This window comes from Magallana gigas, chromosome 4 (assembly GCF_963853765.1).
Source record: "Magallana gigas chromosome 4, xbMagGiga1.1, whole genome shotgun sequence".
NCBI classification, from domain to species: domain Eukaryota; kingdom Metazoa; phylum Mollusca; class Bivalvia; order Ostreida; family Ostreidae; genus Magallana; species Magallana gigas.
This window is the reverse complement of record NC_088856.1, coordinates 28,598,911-28,615,001: the sequence shown is the minus strand read 5'-3', so window position 1 is coordinate 28,615,001 and position 16,091 is coordinate 28,598,911. Positions and strand designations below refer to the sequence as shown.

General features: G+C 32.0%; 2 protein-coding genes across 2 annotated transcripts; both read left to right on the top strand.

The window, feature by feature from the left end:
* The first annotated feature begins 1,089 nt into the window (after positions 1-1,089).
* On the top strand, positions 1,090-4,651 carry LOC105331080 (N-acyl-phosphatidylethanolamine-hydrolyzing phospholipase D). Its single transcript, XM_020068480.3, has 6 exons — positions 1,090-1,233; positions 1,889-2,040; positions 2,264-2,752; positions 2,966-3,114; positions 3,535-3,649; positions 3,736-4,651. Exons 2-6 carry the CDS (start codon positions 1,891-1,893, stop codon positions 3,856-3,858), a joined length of 1,026 nt encoding a protein of 341 aa, XP_019924039.3. The 5' UTR covers positions 1,090-1,233; positions 1,889-1,890; the 3' UTR covers positions 3,859-4,651.
* Positions 4,652-7,836: 3,185 nt separating this feature from the next.
* On the top strand, positions 7,837-13,342 carry LOC136274611 (uncharacterized). Its single transcript, XM_066081890.1, has 5 exons — positions 7,837-7,896; positions 8,110-8,280; positions 9,246-9,371; positions 10,776-10,893; positions 13,020-13,342. Exons 1-5 carry the CDS (start codon positions 7,842-7,844, stop codon positions 13,258-13,260), a joined length of 711 nt encoding a protein of 236 aa, XP_065937962.1. The 5' UTR covers positions 7,837-7,841; the 3' UTR covers positions 13,261-13,342.
* Positions 13,343-16,091: the final 2,749 nt, after the last annotated feature.

Sequence of the window (16,091 nt, the reverse complement as noted above, 5' to 3'; positions counted from 1 at the left end):
ATATGGCGTAATAATTTAATTCTAGTTGTAACGCGCTTTCTGATTGGCTAAAAAATTGTTTTATATCGTATAAAGAATGTTGCCTACGTCATAGTAAGACTAACGTCAAAAATGTATCAATACGCCTGACGTTACGTTTGAATTTTGTACAATTTTACGTCATTTTAAAGGTCAAATGACCGTTTTTATCTACAATCAAGAGTACAAAATTAAATTATAAGCAATGAATTCAATATTTATTAGTTTTATACGATATAAAATGGTTTGAAACAGTTTGTAACGCTTTTATATAAACCGCTTCGCGGTTTATAAAGCGTAAACTGCCCCAAACCATTTTATATCGTAAAAAACAAATAAATATTGAATTCATTCCTTAACTAAATTACTAGTCTGAAAAATAAAATAAAATAGCGATTTTTTCCGGCCAGCTGAAACCAACAAAAAATAAAAAATAAAAAAGTAAAAATAAAAATAGAGAAAATAAAGACTACGTACATTTATATGTTATCTATTTCAGTTTTAGTTTTTTTTTTATCCCTGCACGCTCCTTGATATATCCTGGCATAGTCGTATAATTTGCGCGGTATATCATCTAGTGTTACATCCCATGCTACTGTAGATTAGCTTTTGATCACATGCAAAGATATACGTAATGATTTGACAGTTAGTTTTCTATCTAAGTCTGTGTACATTTTAAAACTCGTTTTCCAAATACACATGTATATACGTTGTCCATATCACATAGAAATATTAGTACGCAAACCTTATCTCTTTTTAATTCATGTTTGTTATATGATTTTTTGGTAAAATATTAAGAAGAAAAATAATACAATAAGATTGGCATATGTTTGAATTAATTTTAGCATACAGAAAATAGTTACAAAGAATCTACGATCTATAAAAACAAACACCAGAATAAATTTAAATTAGTTTTGTTTTATGGTTCTCCCGGGCTTCCGTACAGGTTGACCAGAATGTTTACATAAATATACCCAAGTTGTTCTAGATAATGGCACCCGTTATGAAGAATCCATGAAAACTGTCGTTAGATATCGCAGATCGTCCCATGATGCATGTTGGTAAAAATATGATATTGCGTAATTATCCTGGATTTCCAAACTTACTTTGAGGGTCGCTAATTAGAACGCGAATCGCTCGAGGAATTTTATCCAATACACGACTGTTTGTTTCTTCTGAAGTCTCCAATAATTAAAAGCCTGTCAAAATCATAAGGTAAGTTAATTTTTTGATTATTTGTATGTCTTTCAATGAAAACAGAGCATACCAACAAAAATTAATAATTTGAATTTATATTATTGCTTTATATCATCAAATTTTACATAACTATTAAAACTGGGTTAAAAGCTAATCAGCGGTATTAGCTAATAAGAAAATCAAATATAAATACCAGTACATCGTCCAAAATCGTTCTATTTCTTTTAAAATGTTTATTCACTGAAAGCATTTTTAAAACTGTTACATCCGTGTTTTGTTTACAACATAAATATTCATATGTACCCTCAGCTAATCAGTATGAAAGACAGTATGGTGCGCCAGATCGCCAAGAAATAAATTCATTACAACTTAAGCATTAACATTGTGTGTTGCTTTAATTCATTGTATATCCATGTGGGTTTTTTTTTTAAATATATAAAATTATTTGGCGTACAGCTTAAACTATAAGATATCGGTTAATCGTAAAGGCCTTTGTTAATCTGTAAAATTTCTCTTGATGTAAAAATTGCCATAGAAGGCCTGATACTGTAGTACTAATTGTATCCGACCAGAGACATAAATAACGTTATTTATTTCTCTGATCCGACAGTGTGCTATTGTTTATATATAAGTGTGAAAAAATCAATGCATTAAAATTATGTTATGAATTAAGAAATGGACAGTACAGAGGAGGACTTGATCCGCCCCATCTTTAAGAACGGCAGGTACCAAAACCCATTTGACACCTGGGAAGACACCCCAGGAATGGGAACATTTCTGAAACTCATGAGAAGCGAAGATCACAGCAACATTCCGAGTCCAAGGGTACGTTTGATTAAAAAGCCAAATCATGAACCCAAGAGTCTGCAAGAACAGAACATGAACTTTAGTACTGACATCGATTCTACTAGAATGTCACTTTTAAACATTTTGAATTTTATTAATTTTTTCTGTGTTGAAAATTATCATATGAAGGCATGTACCAAATTAAAGTGTTCAATTTTATTTTATTTAAAAAACCTGTTCTTCTTTATTTGTTTCATCACAGGAATTGGACAAGACTCTCCCCGTAGAGACCCCTAATTTCCAGAAACTGAAAAACCCACCAGAATCGGACATTCAGATCATGTGGATAGGCCACGCCAGCGTTCTAGTACAAATGGACGGACTCACAATTCTTGCGGACCCTGTATTTAGTGACAGGTGTTCCCCCGTGCAGTTTCTGGGACCCAAACGATATCGACCCCCACCCTGCAAAGTTAAAGACTTGCCCCACATAGACGCAATCATCATTAGCCACAATCACTATGATCACCTAGATCATGGAAGCGTTAAGAGCCTCAATTCCAAATATGACAACAAGATCACGTGGTTCGTTGCCTCGGGAACGAAGGAATGGATGATCAACGCAGGTTGTAAAAATGTGGTGGAGCTGTCTTGGTGGGAGGAGGCAGAATTCCCAGGGAGACCCGATTTTAAATTCGCTAGTGTACCATGCCAACATCGTTGTGAACGAACCTTGTGGGATTCAATGAAGGTACGTTATTTCAAGTGGCAAGATATATACTAATAGAAAGTATACAATGATGTACGTTGCATTACGAATTTAACCAGATTATGTAAAATGAAAGTATATACGTTGAATGTATTCAAGTAAAGCGTTTACATCATTTAATATGTCTATTACACATGTACAATATACACGTGTATCACTACATGTAATATGATTGTGTTGGTTACATGTGCCCAGGCGCTGTGGTGTAGTTGGATTGTTAAAGGACCCCGACACAGCTTCTACTTTGCTGGAGACACTGGTTACTGCAGTGGGTTCAAACAGATTGGCAGAAAATATGGTCCTATCGACTTTGCCGCAATTCCCATTGGCGCATATTATCCAAGGTTAAACTTCGTAATAAATAATAATTAATACTCCCTTTTTAAAATAAAAAAAGAGGACTGGATGGCCATGACAACTTATATACTAGAATCTAGGTGTTTTTCTTCTCAAAACAATTAAAGTTTATTGATAATTAAAAAATATTAAACTGAAATTTTAAAGTCAAATATGATGGATAATTTGTTCCCAATCCAGCCCCCTGAATTAAATATTTTTTAAAACAAATCAGAATAAAAAATATTAATAATTCCTTTTGATTATATATATCTAGTTTAATCAACGATGCCATTTAAGTGCGTGTCGTATGTTGTGCTGAAATTTAGCTTTTGTGTCACTTTATCACATACGTGTACCTGACAATGAACATCAACTAGACGTATTATTATATTATATTAAATGCAGTTCTCAACACTTTGATTTAGATGGTTTATGAGGCCTATGCACGTTGACCCGGAAGAAGCAGTGAAGGTATACGAGGATGTCAAAGCGAGGCACGCCCTGGGAATCCACTGGGGAACCTTCAAAATGACACGGGAGGTCAGTTTATCTTCATTACCAATAATTCATATTCCCATTGAAAAGGGAGTTGTTTGTAATTTGTATCTGATTTTCTTATTGGTCAGTTTTACCTGGAGCCCCCAGTCAAGCTTGGAGAAGAGTTGGATAAAAAGAAAATCGACAGAGAGAAATTTTTCACACTCCGTCACGGTCAAGTGCACACGATCGGACAACCAATCCCATCTTGACAACGGTGACGTCACGCTGCTGACGTAAACATAGTGTTTATAGGTGATAGAGCACTACCTCTTAGGATATTAACAATATTAAGTTTGTTTAAACACATATATTAGGCTACATGAAAACCATTTTCAAATTTGTATAACCAGATTCATTTAAGAAATCTTAGGAAAATTATTAATGCATTGTGCAGTCAAAGAAACTTCAAAATGCATGCAAAATTGTTTTTGTTAATATTTACCATTTTCTTTTTCTCGTTAATTTTGTAACTGGGTATTTTTGTATAAAATCATTAGTAATCAAAGTCATAGAGTCAATTGGTGTAAGCATTCATTGATGCACTGTGTTTTTACTCTGCATGCTTGCGTGTGGTAAACCATGTTTGACCATCGCCTCTCGGGGAAAAATTATTTAACAAACGAGGGAAAGGGGGGGGGGGTGTAACTATTTGATAATGTAAAACATCCAAATATTTATTGGACACAACTAACTTACTGTGATATATTTGTGTATAGATATTTTGTAGATTTCCTGACTGATTGATTGATCGATATATCGATGTATCGATTGTTTCAGTCGATTATATAGTTGGATTGTTGATTGATCTTTTTATTGGATGGTACATGTCATTGGTGGTGCGCTAACGCAATTTGGAAAAATTCTGTCAATTTCAATATATGATTCCATACTTAATACTGTAAACAGGGAAATTTTCGCCCCCGTTTTATTTCGCCCCTATCGCCCTCGTTGTCTGGGGGCGAATTTAAGACTGGGCGCATGCCAAGGTCGTAAATTATCTCTTTAAACAAACCTATGTCTTGGCGAATATCAAGACAGGGCGAAATCGTTCGCAAGTGAAGAAAGGCAAAAATTACACGGGTTGAAAATAACCTTGTATACAGTAATAAAAACAGAGCAATGTAAATTGAAGATGTAATATATTTTAAATACTAGTGTTTTAGACGTTCATCATGCATGTAATGTGTCTTTGTTAATGAGCATTGTCCGTTTTTCGTATTGAAGCAAGTATTTGACATATTTTACATACTATTTATTTTCTAATTTTTTATGTTGCTACATTTTTTTTAATTTATTTATTTTTTATCATCACCATGACTTACTTGTACATATTTGTGAACTTAAATTTTTAAAGATTCATTTGTTTATACGATGTCATCTTTGTGATCAATTTCCTAGTCACCAGAGAGGGAAGTGAGAGGGTAGCAGAGAGGGTGAAAGATTCATGAAGTAATGATAAAAAAAACTTAATTTTTTTTCACGATTTCATGTATATGTGATTTGTTTTAACGAATACGTGATGATTGAATTGAATAAAGTAATTTTTGATCAGATTAAAAACATGACTGAAAATATAACGAAACTTTGTTTTAATTGTTTTTGTTTGCTGATTGTAATTGTGCAGCATTGTCAAATGTTACTTTTACAATTATGAATTATCACAAATCATCTTGTAAGCCAGATCGATAAACGAAAATTCTCATCTCGCCTTGGTTTGGTCATTTTTTTAAAAAAAATACTACAATCTGGATCGTGATTTAAAATGGCCATAGAAAACACTAAAGAATTAAGAATTAAAAAGTTTTATTTTAAAGGACGAAATAATTCATATTTAATGGCAACTTTTGTACAAACATCTTAGAAATGAGTACATATGGTAAATATACTTTCATCCGTTGTCCTTAATTCATATGAATACCATGCAAACTATACATTCAATTTGTGAATCTATTTTAAAGCAAACCAGAGCAGAGAATTTTAAATCTTAGTCCAGTATGTCAGATAAAGGGCGGGGGTTGGTGTGCCCAAAGAATGAAATGATGGAGAGAGGCGATAAATTCTTTAACTTTAAAAATCAATAGAAAAATTAACAAAATTGACCAAAAAAAAAAAAACAATTTGTAAAACATTAACCCATTAAGTATAGAATATAATTATGCAACAGTTGAAGAATAAATGAGATTATTATACTTTCATGTTGAATACTAAAATCTGATTGGTTTAGACGCAGTTGATAATCCGTTCTATTACCCTCAGCCTAATAAGTAACACACTTGGCAACGGGTAACAAAACGAATTGTTACATGCGCGTAAATTATGCGCATACGGTTGCAGTAAAATTTTCTCTAAATTTAAGACATTCAGTATAATAAAATAAATAGTGCCTGTTTGGGAGGGAAACTGTTGAAATTGACACCCCTTGAAAACCATTGTCAACCTCCGCTTCGGGTCGGTTGACAATGGTTTTATCGAGGTGTCAATTTCAACTGTTACCCTCCCAAGCAGGCACTATTTATATAATGGAAGCTCGCAATCTAGCAATCTACTGAAGCTAGTATAGATAGTATATGTTAAATCACAATAGTCAACGAGCAATGTTACAATAATTATTAGAAGGGGGATTTTCCACACAAAAAAAAAAATAAAAGTACCAGATATGACACTCTTTGAAATTATAATTATGTAAATCAAATGAATTGTTAACTAAACTTTACATATTAATTTTGTTAATTCATCGTGACTGATACTTTAAAAAAGCGACAGTAACTGCTTCAAAACGTCAGGATGATTTTAATTTTTTGGGTTCCATATGCTTTCATGTATGGAGTTTTTATTAAATATTAATACATATGGGCTACATGACTGAAGTTAATTAATAAATAATGAACGAATGTATAATTATGTGTAGCATACATCAATGTGTTATACAAGTAGTTCTTTTAAAATTATACCTATTCATGTATTTAGTTGGTGTTGATTTTAAAAAACAAACCAACACAAAATACAAACAAAGAAGCAACAACAACAACACGACAAATCACATGGTATACTTTTATTTTTCTTTCCAATATTATATGAAGAGGAGCCGGTAACCTATATTTAAATGTTTCGATTTGTTCTACAACGTCTAAACTTTGTTTATTTTTTTTTCTGCTTTTGAAAATCCTTATTCCCATATAAATATGTCAGTTACAAATAACACAATCACAAATTATAAAACGGTTACCAATTCCAAACTAACCATATCATGTTTTGTGAACGTATGCCCGATGTAATAAAAAAGCTCTGTTGCAACGCTACTTTGGAAAAAAAATACGCATTTTGAAAATTTCAAAGTACGTGATTTTGGCAGGATATAGGCATAGGGCCACCACTGGATGTGCAACCTTGAAGCAAGGGACCACGGTGTTGAAAATGAAGTTAAAAATTGTGCAATTAACAATGATGAATTTTTTGCAGGAATTATTAACAAACAAATTGTAAACCATTTAAAATTGAACCTGCTCTTTTTACATTATCTTTAACGCAAGGTGTGCAGTAAACTTCACAAACATTTATCACAATAGAAATGACACAAAAAAACGTAACATATTTTTAGAAGTTTTCCGTCTAGCCAGTTAATCGTGTATAAAAGGTTGTCATTTGTGCAAGTTTATCTATTGCAGATTGTATCATTTAAAGTCAGGTAAGTGCATTAAGCTTGATATTTTATTTTTTACATTTCAACGTTTATTTTATTTAGTTACATTGAATTTGTCGAAGCAAAGCTTACATTTGATTTATGAATACGATAATCTCGTCCTTAATATAAGTTTTTGTGAAAATTTGAACGAAAAATATCGTTTGCTCTTCTGTTTGCCAAAAGTTTTCTAAATTCATGCCTAACATTGAAAAAAAGCTATGAAGTGTGCATGAACACACTTGGGTTGTTAACTATTTTCAATTGATAGCCGAGATCATGTGAACTTTGATGTAGGAAATATGGTAACAGAGCACAGTAATTGCAGCCCAATGAGCCATGTTTACCGTGTGTGTGTGTGTATGTGTATGTGTATATATATATATATATATATATATATATATATATATATATATATATATATATATATATATATATATATATATATATATATATATATATATATTACTCAATTAATGGCTAAAAAGCAGTTCCCTCTTTTTCAGTCTCCTTATGGAAACATTTTGCGCTATTGTTGTTCTCTGTCTTACATCCGTAGCTATTGCAGGTAATCATCATGGTACTCAAAAACGGTTTCAGCAATGCTGCTGTAGCTCTTTGTACGAATTTCTATGATTTCAAAAAAATTTTTTGAATTAAAAGATTTGGTAACCGAAGAACAAACAACCGTATTGCTAAAAAGTCTTTGAAGTAACATTAGTTCTAGTAACTGAAAGTTTCATACTTTTAAACTTATTACAAAATATAAATCATTTTAAAGATTTGAACATATCTAAACGGACACCTCTTTCAGTGGAATGGCCGAGCGGAACATACACTTTGGTTAAACCAAAATCTGGCTGTCCGCCCGGTTGGAGAGAAGGCTGGACCTACCAAGACAACGAGGATGGCAATAATAAGAACAGTTTTTCCTATGATCCTCATTTCGCCGGTACGAATAAAACACATACAAGTTGCTGTCCTTTAAAAAGGACTGCAATACGTTGAACAAAAGCATATGTTTTTAACGAAAACGTGAAATACCTAAGAATATCACAGATTCCACCGACTCTAGCCTGTGCTTTTAACCACTTAATTTGAACGTTATATTACGTATATGTATAGCCATTACTTTTTATCTCAGAATTTAAAGGGTTCATACTTCAAAAATAATTATGATCTATATAAATGAAAATTGCATGTATAGTATCAGGCATTCGGCGAATTCTACTATTTGCGCACACAATACGCTTTGTTAACTATGCAGTTAACTATGCAGTGACAGGACTGACAACTTTGTGTAAATTTATTTCATATTTTGATGCATTAAATCTAACCTAAATTTTTCGGATATGATTTGTTTAGATATAAATAATTATTTAGCAAATAAAAAATCCATAAGATTTACCGTTTAAATTTGGGCATTTTCCTATATTTTTATATATCTAGAGCTCTTCTTCCAAAGGCGATCAATACAGTCTAACCTTGGCCACGGCCATCGAGTACTTTTAATCCTCTCTGAATTAAATTCTTTGTGATAACACCACAAATCAAACTTGTAGCATATAGTTCAATTCATTTCATCAATGACCAAGTAGACTAAATGTTGGAGCGCAAACGGGTTTAGCATAAAATATACGAAATGGAAATAAAGTAAAAATGTCAATTTTTTAATAGATAATCGTACATTTGCTGAAAACTAAATAAAAATAAGTAATAAGGAATAGCTCTTTGAATATTAAGAGGTGGTAATTAATTGGTAGAGTAGTGATCAAATTTATCATAAATTGGACTTGATCACGCCTCGACAAAAATATAATCTCATAATATTCAATGATTATTTATTCCTCAACAGCATACATCTCTAAAAATCATAATTTGATGTAATAATTTAATATTTTCATTTCTAAAATACAGGAAGTTTTGGAAGAAATATGAAGTTTTTCTACTGTACAAAGATTGCAAATGTTGGGGATAGAGGGGGCAGGTGGCCAGCCGGGAATTACTGCATTCTGCAACACGGAGAATCCTGCCCGGCAGGGGGTAAGCCATTCATACCGTGACTTTTTCTTTTCCATCATCACTGGGCCAATTTCAACCAAACTTTGCACAAAGCAGTATTGGGTGAAAGAGATTCAAATTTGTTAAAATGAAAGGCCACGGCCTTTTTCAAGGGGAGATTATTAAGAATTATTGAAAATTTGCTAGTTCTTTTCAAATATCTTTTTCTCAAATACCATTTGGCCAGAAAAGCTGAGAAGCTTAAGTGAAATCTTCCTCAGGTCGTGTAGATTCAAGTTTGTTCATATCATGGTCCCCGGAGTTAGGATAGGAGGTCGAATTTTTACATACACATATATACAGTACATCTCTAAAAACCTTCTTTTTTAAAAACTTATTGGGCAAAAAGCTGAAAACTTGTGTGGAAGCATCGTTTCTCAAATTATGATCCCCGGGGATAAAGTGGGGCCACAATGGAGGTGGGTTGGTGAATTTTTACATAGGAATAATTGAGAAAAATCTTTAGAAATCTTCTCAGAAACCGATCGGCCAGGAAAGTTGAAACTTGTGTGGAAACATCCTCAGGTAGGTAGATTCATGTTTGTTAAAATGATGATTCTTGGGATATAGGAAGGGCCACGATTTTGGGCCGAATTTTTTTTACATCGGAAGATATAGAGAAAAGACCTATTTCATCTAAAAACCATTTGCCTAAAAAAGCTTTAACTTTTGTGAAAGAAATCTTATATAATGTAAATTCAATCCGTCAAAATCATAGTCTTCAGGATTTTCCGTAGGGTGGGGCCACATTTGGGGGGATCAAAGTTAACAAAGGAAAAAAAGGTAAATTATTCTCAAAAACTCAAATGTTATAACATATGGAATATGCAAGCATTTTGACATATTGTCATTTTTTTTAAAAAATTGTTTAGATTTTTGCCCCTTAACAATTATTGGGCCCCACAAAGGGCTCAACGTTTGATGTTAATTCATATCCCTAATATGAACAGTTGTTTGAGATCTTTTGTTTTGAGGACATTAATGCTTGATTTGTGATAAAACTATAAATTCATCCTGTTACAAGAAGATGATTGATGTTTAACATAAGATTATCTGGAAGCAAATTAGAATTTTTGAAAATAAAATTTCAGGACCTATTTTACTTCATTAGTCTGTTTATAGCTCCATGAAAGTGATTTTGTTATGGCTATTGTTGCTCAGGTGAGCGATATGGCCCAAGGAGATCTTCTGATTTAGTTTTAAGTGTCACCGATTTTTAATTCCAGTATTCCTAATGTAAATATATTTAGGATTTGCAAAGTTAGGAAATAATATCGTCGCAAAGCAGTCCTGTTTAAATTAAATCAAGAAGATTTAATGATGTATGATCGCAATAAATATGTAGATATCAATTCACTGATTATAAATAATGTGATTTCTTAAAAGGATTTGAATCTGGTCATGTTCATTGGGACGACGAAGATGCGTTAAATAAAAACTCGCATGGAGGAATATTACCAAGGGGTTCATTTGGAAGAAACACCGATATCTATTACTGCTGCAGGTGTGTAAATGCATATTAAACGAACGCACACCACCAATTAAAACTTTTTAAAATCGTTTTATTCAATTCCGTATATAATACTGTGCCGGATAATTATACCATTGCCAAGGTGACATTATTGCACCTGTTTAAGATACATTTCTGGGAAAAACCATAGATGCTAAATAATAAACCATTGTCTAAAGGGTATAAAACCACTTTTGCTTACCACTTTTGTTTTTAGCGAGTTTTACCTGACAGGTGAGATATTTATCTTTAAAAATTTATATCCAATAAGAAAATGATAATTCCCATAGGAGAAATGACACTCCTACAGGAAATATTGACAATCCTATAGGATATTATGAAAAACCCTATGGTAATTATATTTTCTATAGGAGAATAGTATTTCCTGTCGGAAGTTGATTGAGACAGATAGTTTTCCTGAAGGAAATGTAGATTTCCTATCGGATTTTATCAAATCGTATCAGAGATATTGTATTCTCGCATTAGCACCGGTGTGAGATCGGTTTGTCCGGTGTGAGACAGCAGTGTGAGATTTTTCTGTCTTACACTGTGTATTACTAAGCCGTTTTAAAACGTAAACAAACGTTGTCTGCTGTAGGGAAATGCAAAATGGTGCATTGAGATTATCCATTAAGTAATTGTGTTGCTTAATTAATTACAATTTATCATATTTTTAATTAAAAAACTGTCGTATGCTCTCATTTTGACTTGCACTATTTGAAGCACGCGGAGGGATAAACCGAAAGTAATCTTTTGAACGTCAAAACAGAAAGTTGTCAAACATCATTTTTTAAGGTAATATAATGCGAGAAAAGTAATCATTCATTATATACTCGTGTGGGATAGTGAAATCCACCTCGGGGCCAAGATTCACGGTCTAGGACTCGGCAAAGCCTCGTCCTAGACCGTGAATCTTGTCCCATCGGTGGAATTTCACTATACCACACTCGTAATAACGAATGATTCTATTATTCCGATAGGAAATTTCAAATTTACCATAGGAATATTGTTTTTCCTTTGGGAAAAATTATTCTACCGTAAAAAATTATTTTTGAAAAGTTAGTATCTTACCTGACAGGTGAGATACAAGGATAACAAAGGTGGCTGGTTACTCTTCAAGCAATGGTCTATTTTATGGCAAAGTTGAATTTTGCAGAATATGCAGCTTAGACGGATGTAAAAATGTCACCTTGGAACTGGCATTATTATCCGACAAAGTGTTACATGTAGTTGCAATACATGTTAATCTAAATCATACGATAGATAGATAGATAGATAGATAGATAGATATATATATATATATATATATATATATATATATATATATATATATATATATATATATATATATATATATATATATATATATATATATATATATATATATATATAAATTCAGATGGGGGCGGAAAATCGGAGATGTTGGTTTTTTTTTAAAATTAAAATTGCATTTAAAATTACTGTGGAATCATTATAATTTGTTTTGGCCCAATTTTCGAGATGTTCTTGGGTAGCGCTCCATCCTACAAATTTACATCCTTGACGAAAACTAATTAAAAAATTAATTTTTTCTGTTGAAAATAAAAATAGAATCATTCGAGGAAGTTATATTCCATTGAATGACCAAAAAACCCCACAATCCACGAAAATTGGCTCCCACAAAATTAAATTATTCATCAGTGAGTGACCGAATTTTCTTTAAAGGGGGATTTGGGCACCGTCGCAATTATTCGACGTACTTTCTTTTTATATCGGCTTAATGTGTATTTTTGGCGTAAATTTCGATTGCTTTCCTTGGGGCAAATTTTAAAACAATCAATAGCACAAATCATCAAATTTAGAAAAAATGATATTACTCCAATCCCTATTTTGTGAATGCTTTTTTACCTTGCAATTGATTTATAATTTTTAAGCAATACACTGATTCATGTTTTTCTTCATTCCCATTTTAAAGTCCATTTTGACTGCGAGCTCTTTGTCTTATAAATTTTTTTTGTAAATATGATATTTTAATAGAAGAAAAACACAGAAATGTTAAAAGAGTTCATTTGGATATGAACTTGGTCGGTCTTGGTAAGTTTTAAGAAAAGTGCTATTTCATGATATTTATCTTTTCTCAGGAACGATGGTCGGTACAACACGGAAATTCTTCTCCCAACGGCTCACCCATTTTACCTGCTGAGATTTACGTCCCCTTGTCAGATGGTAAAAGGAATGTACGTCAGAGAAGAGTCCGTATATTTTGATGATGAGGACACCAGGAATAAGAACTATGCGACCGGGAAACACCCAATGGGAACTGGATATGTAAGGAACCAGCACCTCATGTACTGCTACTATACCCCACTGCATACTGAATAAATAAAATGTGCTTGATTGGTTGATTCAATTTGTTAAGTTTGTTACATTTTTGTAGATTTTTCCTTCCCATTGTTGGTATTGGTTTTCGGCTTAAAATTACGTTATTTTCTTCATCGTATTTTATATCTATCAAAATATGTCCTCATAGAATTTGACAGTATAGATGGTTGACTCCTTATCTTTCTTTCTATTAAGTTATTTTATATATAAAACATAGTACAACTATTTCAAGTGCTCCTTAGAAATCTTGTTTTCGCATTCATGACGGTTCCTTGGACCAGTTATCGCTTTTGTGATTGTAGCGTACTAAACAACTGTAATATTAATCTGAATGAATTTATCCATAAATTCATTGATAAATAAATACATATTTTATAGTATATCGTGCTATCAAAAGTCGGGATTTTTTCGTCACACGATCTCTTATCTTATTTTTAACGAGTGCATGCTGTTTTGATAAACAATCTGGTGTACTTGTTATTGCACCATTGAAAAAGAAAATCGACAGAGAGAAATTCTTCACACTCCGTCACGGTCAAGTGCACACGATCGGACAACCAATCCCATCTTGACAACGGTGACGTCACGCTGCTGACGTAAACATAGAGTTTATAGGTGATAGAGCACTACCTCTTATGATATTAACAATATTAAGTTTGTTTAAACACACATATATAAGGCTACATGAAAACCATTTTCAAATCTGTATAACCAGATTCATTTAAGAAATCTTAGGAAAATTATTAATGCATTGTGCAGTCAAAGAAACTTCAAAATGCATGCAAAATTGTTTTTGTTAATATTTACCATTTTCTTTACTCGTTAATTTTGTAACTGGGTATTTTTGTATAAAATCATTAGTAATCAAAGTCATAGAGTCAATTAGTGTAAACATTCCTTGATACACTGTGTTTTTACTCTGCATGCTTGCGTGTGGTAAACCATGTTTGACCGTCGCCTCTCGGGGAAAAATTATTTAACAAACGAGGGAAAGGGGGGAGGAGTTACGATTTAATAATGTAAAACATTCAAATATTTATTGGACACAACTAACTTACTGTGATATATTTGTGTATAGATATTTTGTAGATTTCCTGACTGATTGATTAATCGATATATCGATTGTTTCAGTCGATTATATAGTTGTATTGTTGATTGATCTTTTTATTTGATGGTTCATATCAATGGTGCTGCGCTAAGGCAATTCGGAAAAATTCTGTCAATTTCAATTATGATTCCATACTTATTACTGTATAGAGGGAAATATTCGCCCCTGTTTTATTTTTGCTAGGATATTGCCCTCGTTGTCTGCGAGCGAATTTAAGACAGGGACAATGCCAATGTCTAAAATAATCTCTTTAAACAAACCTATGTCTGGGCGAATTCAAGACGGGGCGAAATCTTTTGCAAGTGTAGAAGGGCGAGAATAACACGGGGCGAAAATAACCCTGTATACAGTAATTAAAACAGAGCAATGTAATATTGAAGATGTTAATAATTTTAAATACTAGTGTTGCATACGTTCATCATACGTGTACTTTGTCGTTGTTAATGAGCACCGGACGTTTTTCGTATTGAAACAAGTATTTGACATATTTGAAATACTGTATTATTTTCTAATTATTTTATTTTTGCTACATTTTTTACAGTTATTTTTATCTTATAATTACCATGACCTACATGTACACATTTGTGAACTTCATTTTTATATACGATGTCATTTTTGTGATAAATTTCCTAGTCACCAGAGAAGAAAGTCACGTGAAAGAGGAACATTTATGAACAAATGATGAAAGTAGTTTTTTCACATTCATAATTAATATTTTAATAAACACAGATGATTGCCATGATACTTTGTTAATATTAATATTCGATCGGATTTGAAAACATGACTGAAATATAACCAATTTCTTCTGGATTTCTTTTACTGTTTGATGTTTTTCAATTGTACTTGCGAAGTGTTGTCAAATGTTGGCTGTCTTTGCAATTACATGCCAGTAGAAAAGAGCAAAAAATAAAAAAATAAAAGTTTTAGTGTATTAGATCAAACAATTGATATTTGATGGAAACGTTTGAAATTGTTTATGTTCTAACTATAAAGATAAATAATCACGATTGAATAACTTAGAAATGACTCTACACTTCAAATGGAAATAGTACTATTTTTTCGTTGTCCTAGCCTTGATTCATATGAATAGCATGAAAGCACTATATGTTATTTATGAAATTTAGTTTGAAGCAATCTAGTACACAGACTATTATATCTTTAGATCTGTCTGTCAGATAAAGGAAAGAGAATAGTGCCCAAAAAATTAAATTAACTCTTCTCAGGGCGATTGAGATTTCAGCTTGTAAAATGAATATAAAATTATGCTTGCTAACAACATTTAAACATTTTATGGAAGAATAACCAATTAAGTATAGGGAATATGCTATCAGATAATAATAATATATATATGTATATATATAAATATATATATATATATATATATATATATATATATATATATATATATATATATATATATATATATATATATATATATATATGGAATCTAGAACAGAAAATCGGTCTCCTAAAGCTAATATACATATACGTATTACGGTATCTTAGGTTGTACGATCGTCATGATTTTTAATAAAAATACACATTCATGTGAAAGAATAACAGTTGTTATCGATAAAAGGGAATATATCCAAGATATCTTCATTGAACACTTATCATTTTTCACTCATAAAAGTTCACAGGAACGAAAACAAATTTCTTACGGAGATTTAAATTGGGAAATGTTTACATCTTTTCTCCATTCGGAGGTACTCGGGATACCTCA

What these genes read in the sequence shown, in the direction of transcription:
- LOC105331080 (XM_020068480.3), top strand. Translation starts at nt 1,891, where the DNA reads ATGGACAGTACAGAGGAGGACTTGATCCGCCCCATCTTTAAGAACGGC. An exon ending in CCTTGTGGGATTCAATGAAG is followed by an intron (nt 2,753 to 2,965) that starts GTACGTTATTTC and finishes ACATGTGCCCAG; the next exon opens with GCGCTGTGGTGTAGTTGGAT. An exon ending in ATTGGCGCATATTATCCAAG is followed by an intron (nt 3,115 to 3,534) that starts GTTAAACTTCGT and finishes ACTTTGATTTAG; the next exon opens with ATGGTTTATGAGGCCTATGC.
- LOC136274611 (XM_066081890.1), top strand. Translation starts at nt 7,842, where the DNA reads ATGGAAACATTTTGCGCTATTGTTGTTCTCTGTCTTACATCCGTAGCT. An exon ending in TACATCCGTAGCTATTGCAG is followed by an intron (nt 7,897 to 8,109) that starts GTAATCATCATG and finishes ATCATTTTAAAG; the next exon opens with ATTTGAACATATCTAAACGG. An exon ending in CTATGATCCTCATTTCGCCG is followed by an intron (nt 8,281 to 9,245) that starts GTACGAATAAAA and finishes TCTAAAATACAG; the next exon opens with GAAGTTTTGGAAGAAATATG.